This window comes from Notothenia rossii (assembly GCF_949606895.1).
Source record: "Notothenia rossii genome assembly, chromosome: 9".
NCBI classification, from domain to species: domain Eukaryota; kingdom Metazoa; phylum Chordata; class Actinopteri; order Perciformes; family Nototheniidae; genus Notothenia; species Notothenia rossii.
The window spans coordinates 35,794,490-35,816,451 of record NC_136907.1 but is presented as its reverse complement, the minus strand read 5'-3'; the positions used below and the strand labels follow the sequence as shown (position 1 = coordinate 35,816,451).

General features: G+C 43.6%; 1 protein-coding gene across 5 annotated transcripts in view; it reads left to right on the top strand.

Annotated features, from left to right (window-relative positions):
* The window catches only part of LOC307019455 (CD166 antigen homolog), a 167,876-nt gene that overhangs the window by 129,102 nt on the left and 16,812 nt on the right, over positions 1–21,962 (top strand). For all 5 annotated transcript variants that reach the window (XR_013802662.1, XR_013802663.1, XR_013802664.1 and 2 more), the window contains exons 5-11: positions 9,196–9,283; positions 9,789–9,959; positions 11,060–11,184; positions 11,494–11,626; positions 12,340–12,452; positions 12,629–12,752; positions 13,067–13,188. Coding sequence is in view for 1 of the 5 variants with exons in the window: in XM_079650399.1 (XP_079506525.1) it covers positions 9,196–9,283; positions 9,789–9,959; positions 11,060–11,184; positions 11,494–11,626; positions 12,340–12,452; positions 12,629–12,752; positions 13,067–13,188 (876 nt within the window). In the remaining 4 variants the exon portion in view is untranslated. The remainder of the gene's footprint in view (positions 1–9,195; positions 9,284–9,788; positions 9,960–11,059; positions 11,185–11,493; positions 11,627–12,339; positions 12,453–12,628; positions 12,753–13,066; positions 13,189–21,962) is intronic.

Below are 21,962 nucleotides of genomic sequence, written 5' to 3'. Positions count from 1 at the left end.
GAACTGGAAAGGAACCAGCAGAAATTGCTGAAGAGGAACAAGCAGACATTGCTGAAGAGGAAAGGGCCCGTTCCTCTGAAGACGATGACTTGCCAATCTCCACTTCAGACAATGTGGATGAACTTCCAAGACGTTCAACTAGGAACAGGAAACCACCAGAACGACTTCGCTACGCAAAACTTGGACAACCAGTATTAGACACCTTCCATACACTTTTTCATGGGTTGGCTACTGCCTTCACATATGCCTTAACAGACACTGAGTTCCCTTGCACACATTGCAGCAACCAATTAGAACACAACCAGGTCCATGTCCGAGACGTACATGAGAGCAGGGGGGGAAAGTGTAACCCAGGTTAAAAACCTTCAATCCTAGCAGGCTTCCGTAGCTCAGTATAAATGGCAGCCAGGTCACTTTCGTTTCCTTTGCTGGTCGTTTGTGATGCTAGTGCTACGTTGATGCTACATGCTACACACAGGGATTCCTCCACGATTCCTAAACAGATTAACGTTTTGTTAACAATTGCCGCAATCAGCGGTGAGTCTTGTATTGGTAGAATGTATGTAAAATGTTTAATGTTATTGAAAAATACCCGGAATGTGCCCGCTAGCTTAGCGGCTAGTGGTTAGCATTTTCAATAGGAAATCTACATTGATATAGCTCCCGTTAGCTTAGCACCTAGCGGTTAGCATGCTAATAGTATTGCTAGTAGAAATATCTTATGCATGGGTCTTCACTGATCCCAATTACTTTAAGTGTAACCTTTTGGGCTTTTGGCTATCAGCCCTGAAGTATTGTTTTGCTGATTAATGTTTTGTATAGAAATGGATATAGAAATGTTGTACAACCAGACATATATTTATTTTATTTAAGAGATTTATTAAACCAGAAATGTATTTATTTTATTTAAGAGATTTATTTTTATTTAAATGCTTTAAGGGGAAGATACTAATTATTCCTTGTGACCTTTTACAGGTCAGGTTTTTTGTTTGGATATACTTTTTTTGCCAGGTGCTTGCCGCACCTGATGCCCTTTCATGAACCTTGATGGCGAGCTAAGATTATAAACCTATCCTCCCTGCCACATGGTGAAGTAGGATTAAACGAAAATTAATGAACTTTACCCCGGAAGCTTTTCTTTTGTTGTATTTTGCCTTTACTGGGCACCTGAAAATAATCATGTGAATTTGAATGAACTTGTTGATATGTTGAATACAACTATTTTGTAACGCATATTTTTCACACACATTGAGCTCCATAGTCGTTCCTAGTTCTTCTGAATATCACTCATTTAATTACAGCTAATACACTTGCTACACACACACCAAAAAACAAGTAAATGATCGCTTCCACATCCTCCATTGTTGTGTGTGTTTCGTGAGTTGTGTTGCATTGAAGATGACGCCAATGCAGTTTTACCCAGCGTCGCTCCGCCCAAAAAGCTGATCGCCCCGCCTACACTGCGTTGCTACCCCAGGTCGTAAACTGTAATGGAAATGCGCCACGGCCTCGGACGGCCAGCGAGGCAGTCCGAGGCCTGAGCGAGGACGCTTAGGGACGCTTAAATGGGGCTACCCCGCTGCAGTGGAAATGTGCCATTAATGGTTCTTAAGGCTGCAGCCACACAATGACGATAACGTTCGTATCTCCTACAGTTCTATATCAGATAGACGGTTCGGCCACACGAGGCCGACATGGAATAGCATAAAACGATAACGATAACGGGTCCCAAGGTGGGTAGATCTGCAAACGAAACGTTCTGGCGGGGCAAATGGCTGCCTGTTTACGCCTATACGATCCTTTCCTGATAACGATGACGCAATAGCCTCAGTGTTTTGAGCCAGGTCCCGGTATCTCGCAGGACAGTGCACCCAGCACGAGCTTCCAGCTAGATTTGATCGATATGGACATAAACGCGAGTGAAGTCTAATCGGACAGGAGAGGAGACACGCAGCTCTGCATTATCACCTGCAGCTCCGCCCGCTGTGATGGAGCGATGAGCGGAACAAAACACACACTTCAAGTTAGACTAAACTAGTTATAAATATGTTTATTTTGACTGTCGGGTCACTCATTACTGGATCAGCCAGCTGCACGAGACCACGGATACTGACGGGCTGTCAGGAGAGGGGGAGGAAAAGAGAGGCTACGTCCTCCGTGTTTTATTATATTATTATATAGTCGTTATTAATTTGTTTGAAAGCTCAATAAATAACAAAGAAGACCTTTGACCGACGCTTTTCAAATTTTGTCCGGAAGATTTCAACTTTAACGGACATGTTGACCGGCGAAACCCCACCTCTGCTGCTAAATCCAGCACGGAGAATAAACAGAAGGGCAACCCCTTGGCAACCAAGCATGCGCGCAAAGTCTTCTTCGCTGCTTTTGGTGTATTTTGTGGCCGAAGTACAGCACCACTTACAGGCCTGGCATATGTACTACAGCGTCTCCAGCGCTTTCGAGTGGTCTAGTGCTAAAGTACAGTGCCACTTACAGGCCTGGCATATGTACTACAGCGTCTCGTGTGAACGGACACGTTTCTGGTGCCTGTTGCGTGTGGACGGAAGACTTTTTTGATAACGATTTTGGTTCGTTTACGTTATCGTCCTTGTGTGGCTCCAGCCTAAGACTCTTTCAAAAATTGCCCCAAGAAGGGGATAGATGAATAGACAATATAACATGGACTTGTGGATCCGTGGAAATCAGACTGATTCCTCTGTTAAGATAAAAAGATGAGTGTTGTCAAAAATGTGTTTGCTATCACTTGGATGGGAAACGTTTGACACTATAGGACTATTTTTAGTTGCAGTAGGAAAGTCCCTCTAATTCTGTTTCTCTCTTCAGTACATGAAAGCACCAGCAGAGTTTGTGACATCACAACTATGTTGACAGCCAGTCATGGGCGGCGCCAGGATTTGTTTGCTGCAGTAGCTTAGCAGTTGCTATATGACAGCATGGCGTTGCTAGTTAATTTTCAAAATAAATAAACAAAAAATACCAGTGGGCCAAGCACGAGCATGTTCATATTGTAGCGTTCACCGCTATTCAAGATCACAGATCACTCGAGCCTTCAATGTCGAAAACGTTCTCTTTATTTTCTGGTATTGACGGCCACAGCCACGCCTTACAGAACCAATCAATATTATAACACTCACAACTCCTACCGTCTCTTACTAACCTCCCCACACACACACACACCGAAAACGCACTCACACACACCTGGAAGGGGCGGTCTCTCCCTAACTCCCACCAACAACATTGCCTAAATAACTTTACAATTGTACTAAACTGTGCACATCTGATAACTGACATAACTATTAACTTGGACACGCTACAATATTATCATTAATATTTACATTAAAACATTCCTTTGACACTTCTAACATTACTATGCAAGGTAAGCACAACCAAAATACGTTTGTAAAAGCAGAATTCGAACACTGTTTCTGTGCTCCTACAATATTTTTGTATAATACCATTACACCCTAAGCGTACAAGTACACAATAGCGATCGTTCACTGTTTCAACTAGCATGCTGTGGCATTTATCCTCATCACCACACAACAGACAGACAGGCAGGCAGACAGACAGGCAGGCAGGCAGGCAGGCAGGCAGGCAGGCAGGCAGGCAGGCAGGCAGGCAGGCAGGCAGGCAGGCAGGCAGGCAGGCAGGCAGGCAGGCAGGCAGGCAGGCAGGCAGGCAGGCAGGCAGGCAGGCAGGCAGGCAGGCAGGCAGGCAGGCAGGCAGGCAGGCAGGCAGGCAGGCAGGCAGGCAGGCAGGCAGGCAGGCAGGCAGGCAGGCAGGCAGGCAGGCAGGCAGGCAGGCAGGCAGGCAGGCAGGCAGGCAGGCAGGCAGGCAGGCAGGCAGGCAGGCAGGCAGGCAGGCAGGCAGGCAGGCAGGCAGGCAGGCAGGCAGGCAGGCAGGCAGGCAGGCAGGCAGGCAGGCAGGCAGGCAGGCAGGCAGGCAGGCAGGCAGGCAGGCAGGCAGGCAGGCAGGCAGGCAGGCAGGCAGGCAGGCAGGCAGGCAGGCAGGCAGGCAGGCAGGCAGGCAGGCAGGCAGGCAGGCAGGCAGGCAGGCAGGCAGGCAGGCAGGCAGGCAGGCAGGCAGGCAGGCAGGCAGGCAGGCAGGCAGGCAGGCAGGCAGGCAGGCAGGCAGGCAGGCAGGCAGGCAGGCAGGCAGGCAGGCAGGCAGGCAGGCAGGCAGGCAGGCAGGCAGGCAGGCAGGCAGGCAGGCAGGCAGGCAGGCAGGCAGGCAGGCAGGCAGGCAGGCAGGCAGGCAGGCAGGCAGGCAGGCAGGCAGGCAGGCAGGCAGGCAGGCAGGCAGGCAGGCAGGCAGGCAGGCAGGCAGGCAGGCAGGCAGGCAGGCAGGCAGGCAGGCAGGCAGGCAGGCAGGCAGGCAGGCAGGCAGGCAGGCAGGCAGGCAGGCAGGCAGGCAGGCAGGCAGGCAGGCAGGCAGGCAGGCAGGCAGGCAGGCAGGCAGGCAGGCAGGCAGGCAGGCAGGCAGGCAGGCAGGCAGGCAGGCAGGCAGGCAGGCAGGCAGGCAGGCAGGCAGGCAGGCAGGCAGAGGGTTGTACGGCTGGACCGGCTTGCATATAGCAACTCCAAGCTACCCCCTGGCGCCGCCCCTGCAGCCAGTCCTTGTGCAATAAGCTAACAAAAATAACCTCCGGCCCAGGACACGATGGCACTTTTCCACTGCAGCACAGTTTAAGCGGGCCGTGCCAAACCCGGCACGTTTTTTTTTGCTTTTCCCACTAGGGGTAGTTCCGGCTCAGGGCTACTTTTTCGCCTTTTTTCTGGCCCTCCAAAATCGAGGTTCTTACCGGGCCAACAACCGGGCTGAATACGCTAAACTAGTGACGTAAACACTCTCGACTGCTGAATGGTCAGAGAGAATCGCTGGCAAGGGGCTACAACTACAACAAACTGAACATATTTGACCATGATTTAATTGTAATACACGTTTCAAAATGATGCCGAAGTAACAACATACTGATCCCGGTCTGCAGATAAGACGGCAGTTGAAAAACCTTTTAAAATGCGTGTTTTCTAAATGGAGATCGGCTAAGCTAACGCAGAATATGCTCCGACCGTCCACACTCACAACAACGGCCTACAGACATAAATAAAGCAGCGACTGTATTCACCATGACACAGGCAGTCTGTGGTTTGTACTTGTTTAACTTTTGTCTAGTTTCTGAACAGATATGAGGAGCTGTGAGCTCTGAGTGCTAACAGCTAACGGCTGATTTTATGGTTTTGTGGTTCGCATTGAAGATGACGTCAAGGCAGTTTTACGCAGCGTTGCTCCAGCCGCCGAACTGCCGATAGCCCCACCTAGGATAAGATAAGATGAAGCTTTATTAATCCCTGTGGGGAAATTCAGTTGTTTAAACAGCAACAGGGTAAGAGCGAAAAACAGGATAGCAAAGATTAAAATTTAAAATAAGATCAGCGATAAAAATAATAATAATAATAATAACAATGATAAACTATGAAATAAGAAATGAATAACATTTTAATTTAAATTAAAACGAGCATATATACATATTTGGTCATATAAACTATTGGTAAGAAATGAATAAAAATGGACATATGTCCAATTTCATTGAAAAAATGTAGAGTAATATATGACTCTACATATAGAGTCATATATTACATATTAGATATATTAACATGGGTTGTGGAAAGAGTGTGTATTTATGTCTAGTAATAGTTTCACATTATTGACCCCTTGTTGTTCAGCCGGATGGCTACAGGCACAAAGGACTGACCGAGGCGCTTGGTGCTGTGTCGTGGAGGGATGAGTCTGTGGCTGAACGTACTCCTCATCTTCACTAGCTCTGCATGGAGTGGGTGGGAGGGGTTATCTAGGTAGGATACTGTCTAGCTTCCTCCTCGTACTCCCCTCTGCCACCTCCTCCAGATTGTCCAGTTGTACTCCAACTACAGAGCTAGCCTTCCTCACAAGCTTGTTCAGCCTGCCAGTGTCCCTTGTCAGGAGGAAGTTGGTTGAGAGGGGGGGGGAGAGGGTGGGGCTTATGGATATGCAGAGTTGAAGAGGTGAGATGGAAAGCAAACCGGCTGAGGTGGATCTGAGGGACCGGGGTGGTTGGTAGAGGATGAGGAGGTCAGTGAGGTAGGGGGGGGGGCAGATGGTGGAGGGCTTTGAAAGTGAGGACCAGGAGTTTGTAATGGATGCGGTGTGAAACGGGGAGCCAGTGGAGTTCTTTGAGGACCGGGGTGATGTGATGCCATGATTTGGTGTGGGTGAGGAGTCTGGCGGCTGCGTTCTGCACACGCTGGAGTCTATTGAGGGATGTATTGCTGATGCCGTAGAGGAGTGAGTTGCAATAGTGAAGGCGGGAGGAGATGAAGGCGTGAATGAGTCGCTCAGCTGCAGGGCGGGTGAGAGAGGGACGGAGTTTGGCAATGTGGCGGAGGTGGAAAAATTTGGTTTTTACAACTTGACGGATGTGGGGCTCGAGGGAGAGGGTGGGGTCAAATATAACGCCAAGGTTGCGTGTCTGGGTGGAGGGGGAAACAGGGGTGCCATCAATGGTGAGTGTCAGGTTGGGGGTTACTGATGTCTGCTGGTGAGGTAGGCTCTTTTTTCAGCTCCTTCTGCACAGTTTTAGCCCCCACAGTGTCTCGAGCCATGAAAGCCCTCTTCTTCCTGTTCAAGAGGGTTTTAATGTGCCCATTGATCCAGGGCTTGTTGTTTGGGAAGCATCGTACCTTTTTGGTCGGTACAATGCTCTCCTCACAGAAACTGATGTAGTCAGTGATGCAATGGGAAAGTCAATGTATGTCCTCACAACATGTCCCAGTCTTTTGACCTGTAGTACTCCCTCAACTCCTCCTCGACCTCATCAGACCACTGCTGTACTGTCCTGGTGGTAGCTGGCTGTCTCCTGACAAGAGGCTTATATTGGGGACCAACCTGATCAGGTTGTGGTTTGAGTTGCCGAGGGGGGGGAGGATGGTAGAGCTGTATGCCTCCTTAACATGGCAGTCCAGTGTCTTATTGTTCCTAGTGCCACCGGTCAGATACTGGCTGAAGTTTAAAAGGCTTTTGGAGACTTTTACATGGTTAAAATCTCCATTAACCGTGATAAATGCACTGGGGTGCTGTGTCACATCATTCGCCTGAGATGCTTTGTCACTCGGTGGGATGTAAACAATAACAGCGATGGCGTGGGAGAACTCTTGAGGTAGAAAATACGACCTCAAACTCACCGCCAGAAGCTCTATGTCCGGAGTACAGATACTGTCCTTTGCAGTTACGTGTCCAGGGTTACACTATTTGTTGTTAATGAAGACGGCAAGTCCCCCGCGTCTCTTCTTGCCGCTCCGTGTGTCCCTGTCGGCTCGAACCACCGTGAAGCCGTCCGGCTCCACCAGGCAGTCTGGAATATCCCCGTGTAGCCATGTCTCTGTAAAACACAACAAGCTGGACTCCCGGTACTCCCGCTGGGTTTTTACGAGTGCTGCAAGTTCGTCCGTCTTGTTTGTCAACGACCTGATGTTCCCCATGATTACGGAGGGCAGATACGGTTTGAATTTCCTCTTTTTTTTCTCCCTGTTCTTTCTCACGAGGGCTCCAGCTCGTGTCCCTCGTCTGTGTCTGCGTATAACAGCTGGTAAATCCCTTGGTGGCGCTGCAATTCGGCCCCGGAGAGAGAGGAGCACTTTTCTTGAGTAGGATATTGTCCTGCCGTTCGAATGTCATGCAAAGAAATCTTACCAATAATATATACATGTTGAGAACAGTGTCCCAACATTTACAGTTAAACTAAGTCCACTAAAAAGTAAGATTAGTGGGGAAAAAAGGAGAAAAAGACAAGAAAAAGTAGAAACAAAGGAGAGCTGCTCAAACAGGCTGCCATTCAGGGCGGCGCCAAGTAATACTTGCGTTACTATAGTTACTACCCCAGTTCCTAAACTGTAATGGAAACGCAGTATAAAGTGAGCCTGGCCTAACAAGGCCTAACCATACCGTACTAAGCCGGGCTAGGTCTGCAGTGGAAATGCGGCATAAGACAACATCTTTCCAGTGAAGGAGGCCACATTTCATGTTGATCAGTTCAACTTGAAAAATAAATAAAAGGTGTATTCATTGATTCTGGATGTTTCTCCTTCTTGGGTAAAAAGACACACCACAGTTGTCCCTTGTATGTCCTGAAAAGACGAGTCAATGTAAAGTTTGTTGGTTAAGAGGTGCAGACTGGTACAGGATATGACAAGGAATGTGTTAAGTCTTCGTTGTGTTCACACTCTGCATATTTCTGCCACCGTTGCTGATCTCAGGCCTGAGGATGTAGCAACAAGTTAGCGAGACAGTTTGCTTTGGAACACAAAAATGAATTCATTCCTAAAGGAGAAGGTTGTTTGTCTTTCCTGGCCTTTGTCCAACATTTCCCTGTGAATGTTGGAAAGCAGAGATATCATTATACCACAGTTATAGGACAGATACTTTGGGGCTTCACTGAAATGGCTTTTAGATTAGTCTTTTTCAATTGCTTACAGTTTTTTTCAGTTGCTAACACACACAAATCTCACATAAAGCATAATTATTTAATTATTTAAAGCACACTTACTTTTATGGCATTCTGTATGTAGAGAATTCCGCATATAAAGATTGTTCAAGTCTACAAAAATATGTTCAGAAACACAAATATACAGTTGTTATACTTTAGTTTTTCTCCAAAATAAATTGGAGCAACTTTCCTGCACAACAAATAGTTACAGTTGTGTAAACACAAATGATGCCTTTGTCAAATGCAGTAAAGTGAAAGGAAAACTTCGAGGAAAAATAAATATATATTTTTCTTTTTACAAGAAACAGAGTAGAGAAAAAATACTTAGGCAGCATTTGACCACCTCACTGGGTCTGACCACAGACCCTCATCATCCTGCAGAAGAAGCATCACCTGCAGCCTGACGGTCACACAGCTGCAACCGTTATGCTGCAAATAACTCTTCATCCTCCCTCTCGCTCATCCTCCCTCTTCCTCTTCCTCCTGCTGCTGTCCATATATCCATTGTTGTTTTTATACATTTCTGTAAAAAAACTGTAATATATAACACTTACAAGTAACTTTCAAGTCCTCTGCTTCTTAGCATTTACTATAAATGATGAAAATACATTTAAATATACTCACTTTATTACTTTATATCTTATTGTTTTGTTCAGGTGGGAACATGTGTTGCAGCAGATGCAAACCCTGCAGCTACGATCATGTGGAAAAAGAATGGAAAGCCCTTGGTAGCCGATGGGAAATGTAAGTCACACAAAACAAGATGCCAAACGTAAAATCACAATGTTTAGTTGTTACCCATAAAGAAAATCGTTTTACCAGTAGATAACAGACACATCTTCCTTACTTGTCACTGAAGGATGCAATAATAAACATTTGAGTGTGAGCAATTTTTAGGTCAGACAGTCAGGGGGGCAGTTTGATCCCACCCTCTGCTGTCACCATGTTGAAAATCATGGGCAATACTTAACTCCTGTAGGCATGTCTTCAGAATTCAGTGTATGTACGTCACTATATATATTTAGGAGCAGCCAACCTGACGCTAAATACTAAACATTTATGTGTGTGTGTGTGTGTGTGTGTGTGTGTGTGTGTGTGTGTGTGTGTGTGTGTGTGTGTGTGTGTGTGTGTGTGTGTGTGTGTGTGTGTGTGTGTGTGTGTGTGTGTGTGTGTGTGTGTGTGTGTGTGTGTGTGTGTGTGTGTGTGTGTGTGTGTGTGTGTGTGTGTGTGTGTGTGTGTGTGTGTGTAGCCGTTCTGATCACTCCCAGCATGACGCTGGATCCAGTTTCAGGCCTCTCCACCACCTCCTCCACCCTCCAGTATGCAGCTTCCAAAGAGGACAATGTCTCTGTCTTCTCTTGCATGTCCACACACCAGCTGACCAATCAGGAGGCTGAGCTGGAACCCTTTCCCATTCACTGTAAGTACAATACAGCACCGCATGTACCACATTTGAGAAATGTAGTTAAACGCTTTGTGTTAAATGAATGACATGATGAATTGAATGAAATCTGCTCCATGGAGTGTCTGATAGGCCATGTCCAGCACCCATTTTAGAAGGATATGACCAGTGTGAGATATTAGGTGCAGTAACAGTTTGCCACTGCCTGGAACAAAAGGGCCTTTTGGTATACTCATGATATTTATTTTAGATTTGATCAAATATATGTATAATGAAAGGGTAAATAAAGCTCTGAAACTCTTCCTATTCACCTCAGAGACCATCATCCAGAGTGACAGTAAAATAATTTAGAACAAAGAACTCCTACAATCTTTTCTGACATCAACTCCAGAATCAACTTTTTGTATTCACAAACAAAACATATAGAGGACACTTTGCCTGATTCTATCTCATATACCTCAGATGTTACAAGCACACTGTGTTGGGTGTGTAATACTTTTCCAGACGTGATAGAGCTCCAGTGCTAGCTTGGATAGCTGCAAATAAATGTGCAGGATTGAAGAACTTGTTGTGTGAGGCAGTTGATCACCAAACTTTGAAACTGTCTCGTCTCTGGCTGTGCAGAGCAGATGGAGTCTTGTTGAGTAAATCAGAGCCCTTGGATATTGGAAGGCCTTGGCAGGAGCAAGTTGGTGTAAGGGTCTGAGAAGAGGGGTAGTCCGAGGCATCTTCCTCTGTGGTGCTACACTACATTTTTCTAAATTGATTTTGAGTTTTGGTAAATAAAGCCCTTTTTGACCAGAACACTGACTCTGTGTTTGACCACCAGTTTTATCTTGGTCGCCCGGTCCTTTTACAGTGGGTTACATTCTAATTTGAGAGCTAGTAAGGCGACTGATTTCCAGTTTATTTCTGTGTAGGGTGGTCTACACACTTTGTTGATCAAAGGCTGATGCGGGCACCTTTAGAAATATGATCAATATGTTTTTGTCTGTTGCATTTATCTGGATTGTTGAGTTGATCCAGTTTGAGGGAGATTTTCTTTCTCAATGTCAAGCATGCATGTTTTATTTTCTCTACATTCACTTTTTCCCGTCCTCACCCTCTGAACTTCTTAGATCCATCAGAGAAGGTTAGCCTCCAAGTTCTGTCCAAGACGCCAGTCGTAGAAGGAGATAACTTCACGTTGAAGTGTCACGCTGATGGAAACCCCCCCCCCAGCTCCTTCTTCTTCCACATGAAGGTCAGTCATGCTAAAACCTGTCCCCAGGACACTCTGGACTTACTGCCACTCATTACCACTGAACCTACAGTATATTTGAGTTCTACTCCTTTGTAATGATCACAAACTTAGAAAAAGATACTATTGGAAATGAAAACTTTGATAAAACTGTTCAAATGCAAATGTAATGATTGCACTTTCCTAATTATGATTTATTGCTTTGGATGTAAAAGTCCCCCTCCTTCCTGTCTTCTTTCTTTCTGATATTCTTCCACCACAGCAGAATCTAACGTTGTCCTTTACCCCCTCCGGCTCTTCTCTCTCCACCAGGGCCAGAAAGCGCTGGTGGAAAATTCGGACACCTACACGCTGACGTCCATTAGCAGAGAGGCTGGGGGGGAATACAAATGCTCCCTGGCTGACAACGAGAAAATGGAGTCCTCCCAAACCATTGTTGTTAGCTGTGAGTACTATGAGCTTCAGCATGCTGCACCACAAAGCAGACAACTCCTCCAACCCCCCCACCCCCAGCTCTTTCCTCCTTGAATGCACTTTCTTAACTTCCTATACATGATCAGGCAATTTTATTCACTGTTAATAAAGTCATGGGAGCAGAGTAATTATAATCTAATCTATACCCTGAGAGTGCAACTTGGCAGGAAGGCAGATGGGTGAGGGAGCAGAACTCATTAGAACATTCTGACAGAGAGTGAGTCAAATGTGAGGAGGATCTAAAACAAAGAAGTGTTTTATAGCCCCCCCAACTTTTCAGATCACTTTGTGACGAGGAGAAAACAGTCTTCTTTTTTAGCATCTCTTTAAGTGATTATTATTATTATTTCATGATCATACTGTAGTTAAACACTTATTGGATATACACTAAATTAACATGACTGATGTCAATAGTATATTTAAAACATTTGGTAAAAAAGCGTCACTGTAGCAACTTTTCTCACACTGATGGAGCTCTGCCACTCAAGGAAGTTATATCCAACTTTCTAGGACACAATACTTGTTAGTGGTACAATTCTTTGTTGATCTGGGTGTTCATATGACATTCCTCTTTAAAAGGTTGACATAAAAAGGAAATGTCAGAATTAAAATGGTGTCTGTAAGTGGACCTGGTGATAAGAGGCAGCATAACTCAACAGACATGTCCTCCTCCTGTCCTCTCAGACCTGGACCTGAGTCTGACCCCCTCTGGGACCGTGCGGAAGGCAATAGGAGACAACTTTACTGTGAAGGTGGAGCAGTCCTCCTCGGGTGTGGCTCAAGTGTCGTGGACTAAGGTAATGCTGCTGGGGTTTGGTTAATGATGAATGGGGTATTGCATTGTGGTTACTATATTTCTATTGACATAACAACTTATATATAATATACAGTTGAAGACACTGTGACCTTTACATCAGAGAAACATTAGGGTTGCTTTAGAAAGCCCCTATTGACACAGAGACTCTGTTTTCAGAATGGACAGGAAGTGAGGCAGCCGGAGTTCAGCTGGCTGACGTACGCTGATGCAGGAGTGTATGTGTGTGAGCTCTCCATGCCCGGCCTCACGCGGCGCTGCAGCGTTGAGCTGATGGTAGAAGGTGAGTTTTGGTGTCTGTGTCACACTCCACACCTGAGTGGAACATTTAAATACATATACATGTATATACTCTTATGTTAAGTCACACAATCCAATTTTCTTAAGAGAAAGAAATCTGCCCGGATGGGAATTCAGTTATTTGGTATTATTAGAATACTGTATCCCTACTCTGCAGTGCATCTTCCTCTCAGGACTGAGGTACTTTCAATAATTGAAACCCAGCTTCTAAATCATTTTTCTGGAAAGTATTGGAAGTCATTAAATTGTTCCAACAAGTGTAAATCCCGTCACCCATCTAAACTTTGTTGTTAACAGGAAAGCCAGAAATCACAGGCCTGAACAAATACCGCCCTGATGGCGCCAGCTACAAAGTTCTGACCTGCGAGGCAACGGGAGTTCCAGAACCCAGCTTCCACTGGAGCGTCAACAGTACGAGCGTAAGTGTGTGTGTGTGAATCAGGGTTCGAGTTATGTGGGAGCCAATGGGAGCTGAGCTCCCATAAGGAGGGGTCTGAGCTCCTATGAAAGCAGTGAAATCATACATCTGTGGGGGTCGCTAATACATTACCAACAACCATTATTTTAATCACAAATAATGCATGTGTCAATGTAATGAATTATTTACATTAACGAGGTAAATAGGCAAAAAGAAAAACATGTTTTCCAAAAGAACTACGCATCTTATTCTCTCTTGAATGACAATATGCCTGTACTTCACCTCCAAGGTGCGCAATAAATTATTACGCAATCTATGCCTGTTAGCGTACTGCGCCGAGATGATGTGTTATGTGGTGTGCGTAGTTGAACCTGTGTGTGTGCGTGCGTGCGTGCGTATTTGCGTTAGTTTTAAAGACCCCCATAAAGCTCTGATTATAACTCGAACCCTGGTGTGAATTAACCAATATCACAAATTACCCATTTGTCCCAGGGTCTTCACAGTGTGTAGAGCAAATGACAACAATGTGAATGATTCAGATTTTATTTATATTTCAAGATTCAAAGGTTCATTGTCATAACATATACACGACGGTGTTAAAATGTAATGTATGATGAACTTAGAACACATGGTCTTCAACAGTGCAATTACAAGACATCATCATGTGGGATGAAACTGTCCCTGAGTCTGGTGGTTTTAGTCCTGATGCTGCGGTACCGCCTGCCAGACAGAACAGTTTGTGGCTGGGGTGATGGGGGTCTTTTATAATTTATTTCTTCCTGAGCCGCTGGCAGTAGAGTTCCTCCATGGATGGCAGCTCCGTCCTGGTGATGTTCTGTGCAGTTTTCACCACCCTCTGTAGATGTATATGGAAAGATAGGGCACCTCTCTAGCTACTAGTCCACTCCATGTTTTTTTGGTCGATCGGGATTCAAACCTGTCCCAGTCGGTCCCAGGGGCTAGTTCCTACAAACTGAGCCACTGAGCCACTGGGGAGAAAAAAAGTACCAATTTCTGATTGGCTGGGCGAGTCATATGGGATTAGTTTTGTTTCATAAAGGTAAAGCAACAGTTTCTCAGAATAAAGCAAAACTAAGAGTTTAAGAGAAAAAAAAACTGAGTCAAGCTAAATTTAATTTCAAAAATAAAACTATAAGTTGCAAACAAATCATTTGTGTAATCATGTAAACTATAAGTCTTTTTTCTTTGTTTTAACATATATTTTTGTTTGCAGTTCTTGTTTCTTCTTTCCCAATGATCAGACTTTTGCTCTCGCTGCAGCTCTTCTCGTTTGCGCTCCCTAATTTTTTGTTTTCGATTTTGACACAAACGTCCCAGGTTGGAGGGACTTTCAGGGGTGCGTCCCCATTGGCTACTCAGTTTTTGAGTGACAGCCCACTACACCACAGATCATACAGTGCAACTCATGCAGCACACTCCGGAGTCCACTCGGCCACGTTAGTGTCGATGTCTCCGGGGGGGGTTTCATGAACATATCGGACTTCTCTTATGGATTGCTTTGCATTATACTTGTGTTGTGTAGTTTATACTTTATTCCAACTTTAAATATTTTAATACCTGAACGCACATTTCCCAATTTGGGATTGATAAAGGGTCTGTCTGTCTATTTATTTATTTTATAGATTAAAAAAAAAAAGTATGTATTTTCAAGCTAAAGGTGATACACAATATAAACTGCGTACTGTTATTTTTTCAAAGACGTTACATTTCAAAAGCATATATTGATATGTTTAGGACGAACAATTAGACTGCTTTAATTTAACATATTCTACAATATAGAAGTGGCAGATTTGCTTTATTAAACAGAGCAGACCTAGGCTGCATACCAACACAATTAGGAACATGCTCACATCTTACTATGTTGGTCTGAAGAGCTGAAGCATTCATACACAATGCATAACAACTGTGTTGTCTCATTCTATATCCTGTTAGAAAATGATATACATTTAGCATTAATTCATAGCCTGAGGAAGATATGAAACAGATTTGAATGGAATCTCTAACATTTTCATGTAGAATAAAGACAAAAGAGTGATTATACAAATTACATTTATTGAAATTTGAACCAGAAGATGAAGTCTCAAAGAATGTTTTAAATAAAAGTACGTAAAACAAAAAGGTGGATCATAATAAAATCTATTAAATGTATATGTAAAGACATTAGGTAAAATGAAATGACACTGAGCAAGTGATAACAGCAACGCCCAGTGTGGATGAAGCTGGTGCAGGTCTTTCTTCATGTCCCCGCTCTGTGCTGTCCCCTCACAGGAAGTGGGAAAACCAGGGTTGCCAACTTTGGGTACCTGGCTGGAGTGAGATTTTGATATCATGGGTTTAATTACACATATGCGCACTAAATGACTGCTATCGTATCAGTAGCGGGACCTTAGCATATATACATTATACACGATATATATATATATATATATATATATATATATATATATATATACAAATACACAATATTGGACACAGATTATAAAGGGCACAAAGTTTCATTCACTCATGAAAGTCAAACACATTTGTTTCCACTGTTTTATTGTGTGCCTGCAATTAAGCAATTAATTTACTTATCATACGATAAATAAAAATGAACTTGATAACTTTTCTGACCTCGATACATTTACATTTACAAAAGGATGTAACTAGCAGTTTGAAATGTACTTGAATTATTATTATTATATATTATCATTATGTCAGTGGTCTAAAAATGTCATACAATGGTGCCGACAATATTATCGTTTATCGCAATAATTTCCGGGAAAATGTTTCCAAAAACATTAATTATCGTGAGAGGCCTATACATGAAACACACACACACAAACAAATCTACAGACTTACTCCAAACTGCCAACTATATCAATTAACACACTCTCACTCTCATACTCTTTGACTCTATTTTAGCCTAGTAGAACAAAAAGCAGCAGTTTTTACTTTGTTATCATTTCTACTGGATCTTAGATCTGCGCATGCGCAATAAGGGTCGGGATTGACCAACCGGCTCCCACTGCTCTGCTGTCTGTTAACGTTGTTAAGAGTGGTGGGGGCGGGGAGGGAGCGGATCGACAGCTTGAGCAGCTGTAAATAACCAACCAAAAATGATCGCCGGTTCATCTTGTTTTTGGCGTGAGAATAGTTTGGTAGGTTTCCCTACAAAGTTAACTCAGCTTCCATTGATTTTCATATCAAATTAGCGTGTTAATAAAATAAGCTATCATGGCTTATACTTGCATATCTAAACAGAATCATGAAAGCCTGTTGGTAGAGTCAGGCACACGAGTCCGTTTGAGTGTGTGCGCCGGTGTCTGAACGCTCACTCACTGCTAGCTATGTAGCTAACTGTTAGGCTACTTAGCTTGCATTGTTATGGATCTAAAGCAGTGTTTCTCAAACTTTTTCATACCACGGACCACTTAACCAATAAAAAAAAACCTCACGGACCACCTAACTCCACAAATATCCAAAAACACATCGTTTTTCTAGAAAAGATTACAAATCGCCTGAAAATGGTACAAACAGGTGACGAAGGTGTTGCGCTGGGCTATATCATGCAATCAAAATTGAAACTTAAGCTCGCTCCATTGCGGAGATATTCCCGCGAGGGTGCGGAAAACTTAAATTAACTTATTTATTTAAAATGTGAAATGTTACCAATATACTCACGGACCACTAGGGGAAGCTCACGGACCACACTTTGAGAAGCACTGATCTAAAGGTAGCAAAAGCTAACTGTAATAGCGCAGCTTTACTTCTCACTTAACACAATAAAGAAACGGACCGTATAGTACAGCACAAACTACACAAATGATCAATACTTACATACATTTTCACTTGTAGCATTGTAATAATTGAAATGAAATTAAATATAGGGAGGTGTGTGGTGCAGCGGATAGTGCGTTGGTGTTTGGATCAGGGATCACAGGTTCAAACTCCACTGCAGTCAGCATGTCGTTGTGTCCCTGGGCAAGACACTTCACCCTAAATTGCTCCTGTGGGGATTGCCCTCAGTATTGAGTATGTAAGTCACTTTGGATAAAAGCGTCTAACAAGTGACATGTAATGTAATGTAATGTAAATGCTGGTTCTTCTGGGGGTGTTCTATCCATGCTCAGCTACCGCACCGCTGCTGCACTGTACAATCGCTGGAGGACTGGGCTGTCACTCAAAAACTGAGTAGCCAATGGGGACGCACCCCTGAAAGTCCCGCCCACCTGGGATGTTTATGTCAGAATTGGGAAGAAAAAAATGAGGGAGCGCAAACGAGAAGAGCTGCAGCGAGAGCAAAAGTCTGATCATTGAGAAAGAAGAAAATAGGAACTGCAAAACAAAGGATGTGTTAAAACCAATAAAAAAAGATTTATAGTTTACATGATTAGGGAGGCGTGTGGCGCTAGTTGGCGCAGGACCGTCTGTCAAACTCCAATCTATCACCCAATCATGATACTCGCTGTCCATTGTGAGATTGGACTCAAACCAATAGAGAGGCGAAGTCACGCCCATCTAATTCCGGTCCATGGGACCCCGGAAGCGAAAAATTATACATTGAATTCAATGGAGAGAGAAAACTTATCTTTTGATCCCGTTTGAATTGTGCCACGAACTACACATATGATGTTTGTCAATCTTAAACAATCATTTCCATGTCAAAAAAGTCACATTTTGTCGTAAAACTGTTGAAATATAAGACTATGAAAAATACGCGACTACAAAGACTACAAATCCCAAATCCCATTCTGGGTCGCGTAGGTGATGTCACAGGCAATAATGCTCCAAGTGGTTGCGACTCGTAATTAAAGCGAAGAAGAAGATTTCATAACTGATTTATTCCCTCCAATAAATATAAGAGATTGCTCCAATAAATTCACTTTTACAAGATGCCTGTGTGCTTTGTACCATGTTGTAATCACAAAAGAGATCATACAACTTGCTCGTTCTATCGCTTCTCGTCTGGGGAAAGGACCAGGAGTCGATGGATCAGACATGTCAGGTAATATCATCGGTAATATACATCTTGTGCATGGAACATAGTCAAGTTAGCTACCTAGCTAGTAGCGACGAGTAGCGAGCACGTTAGTTAGCATTACATTACTTAGCCTTGTCATTTTTAGTAGCCTTACCATAAAGTTATTATTTTATTACATGAAGTACACCAAAATGTAAAGAGTAGTCATCATGGTAAGTATTTCGTGAAACATTTGAAGAGTAGTCTACTGCGCCCTCCACCGGGTGCTAAGGAAGAAGTTCAGGGAGAGTCGAAGGAAGGCAGACAGGCAGGGAGCTTTGCATGACATTCTTCTGGACGTGTTTCATTGTGATGATAGTGAGAGTGAGTCAATCTGTTTGTTGGAAAGACAGTAGTTGAGTGATTACTGAGAGAAAATTATTAAAAGAGATAATTATTCAGTGTTGTTACTTTAAAGTGTTGTTACTGACCTTTTTCTCTTTTATTTTCTTTACCTCACCTGTAACTGCTGAGACCCTGAGGAACATGCACACTGACCTGCTCTGGCAACCTGATTTCCACTGTACGTAATAGTATTTGGTTATGGTATATTATTTATATACATCAAAGGCACAATGCACCCCCCAGAGACACACATGTATTGAGTGTGATATTTTGCATAGGTCATGTGAAATCATCTTTACATACTAGAAAACTGTAGGAGCGGCAACTTGTTTTGAAATTGAATTTTTAATATCCGATAATAAAGTTGATCTGTTTTCTTTATTCTTCTCTCTTCCCAGCTCCATCCATCACCGTTCTCTGTTCCTGCAGGTCCTGCTTGCTAAACAATGCTTTATGTTTTTACACAATTACAAATAAAGTCAATGTATTGTATGACATGAAGTTGTGCTTCATTCTGAGTCAATAATAAATTCATTCTGCCTTCAACTGCAAAATGATTATGGACTGCACCAACATCCATGTAGCTTCCCCCAGTAAGATGAACCAAGCAAAGCTGACACTCAACATACAGCTGTGCTCTTAAGTTGACATGAAAAATTTGTGAAATATTGGTAATTATTTGGAAAAAATGACTGACGATGCAGAAAACTTTTTTTATTTAGGAACAGGGGTCAGGTGAAGCATTTATCACTACATATGTGTCACACTTAAAAGGCCAAACACACTGGCCAAACACACCTCGTTTACAACTCCCCAGTTGACAGCCATGACTCCGTCTAAATTGTACCCCCCAAGCACCCTCTTCATGAGGGACGCGCATGGAGTGGATGAAAGTCCCGACCTCAGCACAGCACCACAATTGCTGGCTGTCAACCTGCCCTGCCTGTGTAACTGCCACTGAGGATTTGTCCGCTGTCCTACGGTGGCTGTCTGGATGGCAGCTTGCTGGTCTCTGCTCAGTCGCATTGAGGCAAGAATTGCCTCAAGCCCCCGACGCCCATGCTCCTTCACCAGCTCCGGCACTTTGAAAATGGCCTGATGTTGAGGCTGCAGCTCTGGCTCAGGTGACAAAAGCCATGCCATGCCACGCTGCGCCCCTCAGTGCAGACCTGAACCAGTCTACTTCCTCAGTGGCGATGTCTCTGGCCAGTGGGTTGTATGTCTCCTCTTGCTGTTGGTAGAGTTGAGACACCGGCTGGACTACTTTTGAAGTGCCAGGCTTCCTCCACTGGCACTCAACTTCTGTGGAGCTGATCTGCCACATGGCAAATATTGCCAATGCTGCATCGTGGCTGCATTTGTACATCCCCCGTGCACAATCACAGACAGCGCTCTGCATCGCGCCATCCTCTCCCATGTAGATCTGTACAAATAAAGTAAGTACCATGTTTGTTAACATGCTATAATAGATTGAATGAGCAATACAAGGATGGTCCGGATCTGGGGGTGGGAGGGTTTATTTTTCCATAGTTTTGTCCTCTTGTCTGATTGTTGTTATTGTTTGTTTTTTCTGTATTTTTTGTAATTTGTGTTGTATTGGTTGTGATTGTACATTGTATTTTTTTAAATGTGTATTACATTTTTGAAAAACATTTGATCAAAAAAAAAGGATTTGGTCAGGATCTAGACTCAGTGTGTAGTTTATGAATTAATCAATGCTCTCTATATTAGGAAAACACATACCAGTGTACCAGAGGGAGTCACACACAGCTGTGCCTAGATAACCAAACAAATTGACAAGATAACCAAAATCCTTGAATCTACACACAGCAAATAAACTCAAATGAAACAACGAGATGTAAAAAGGAGATCACACATATAGTCGATATAAAACTGGCCGCTTCAATCTGAAGAGCAACTAAAACAAAACACGGGAGTGTACCTTGTTCTTGTGAACACTAATGTTATCCACAGCATACACACCCATATACAGTACACCCGTTCTAGGTTCTGATTGGCTCTCTAGGTTGGCATTATAGCTTCTGACTGGCTGTCCAGGTTGTCAATCACAGCCGTGGGCATATTATACTAGTCGACTCGTAACATCGCTAAACTTTTTTTCTTGACGGTTTTCTCAGTCAACTAATGCTATTGATAACAGTAACATAAATTAACAGAGCCCTGCACACTGCAGTCATTATATGCCGGGTCTGTGGTTCATTATCTTCTTTTTCATTCTCCTCTTTATTGACTGACATTAACGTTAAACATTGCACTCATGTTACTCACCGAAACCTTGTAAAGCCGGTCCCGCATGCTGGCTCTTACAGAACCGACTAACTCCCCTTTCGTGTATGTACAGCTCTCAACATGCCCAGACTTGTAGTGATTTTCACCTCGTTTTATACTTTTATTCTCATTCTGAAAGAATGAGGTGAAATGTGCCAACGTGACGGCCATCTTTGTGTTGGTGACGCGTATTGTGCAGGACCAGAGACATGTAGTTCACTGAGCGGTTTAACACAAAAAAATGTGTTACTTCACAGTTTTACGACACATTTTTATTTTTTTGACTTGCAAAATGTTCTTTTAAATTGACAAACATCATATGTGTAGTTCGTGGCACAATTCAAACGGGATCAAAAGATACGTTTTCTCTCTCCATTGACTTCAATGTATAACTTTCCGCTTCCGGGGTCCCATTAGCTCCCCCGGAAAGGGAGGGACTTCGCCTCTCTATAACGGCGCGAGTTCACAATGGACGGAGCCAATCAGGTCACGGAATCACAATGGACAGAGCCACTCACTGCACGGCTTCTCCCCGAACCCGCCCCCCTCACGCTTTGGTTGACAGTGGCGAGGCGTATCAGTGGTATTCAGAGTAAGTAACAAAACTATATGTTTCTATTTTCCCGTTTACAGTCATAAAACCTATTTTTACAACCGTCGTTTTGGCGTCAACTTTTACATTACTGTATACAGTCGGCATCTTCAGTCTGCATAAAGTTAGCAAGCCAGCATTGCTAATGCTATCGTGTCTAGGTTAAATACACGTTATTATATTAATCAATGTCAACAGCCATGTGTTATACATCCGATTGACAACAGTAATTTAAATAAGCTGTTAAACGACTCTTGTATGAATGGGCATGTTGTAATTAGTAACTACACTTCTGTGAGCAGTGGTACAGAAGTCATACAGCATATATACTGTATACACAGAGGTGGGAAGTAACTAAGAACATTTACTCAAGTACTGTACTTCGTAGCATTTTGAGATACTTGTACTTCACTTGAGTGTTTCCATATTTTTCTACTGTGTACTTCTACTCCACTACAATTCAGAGGTAAATGGTGCACTTTTACTCCACTACATGTGTTTAATAGCTTACCTTTAGTTACTTTAC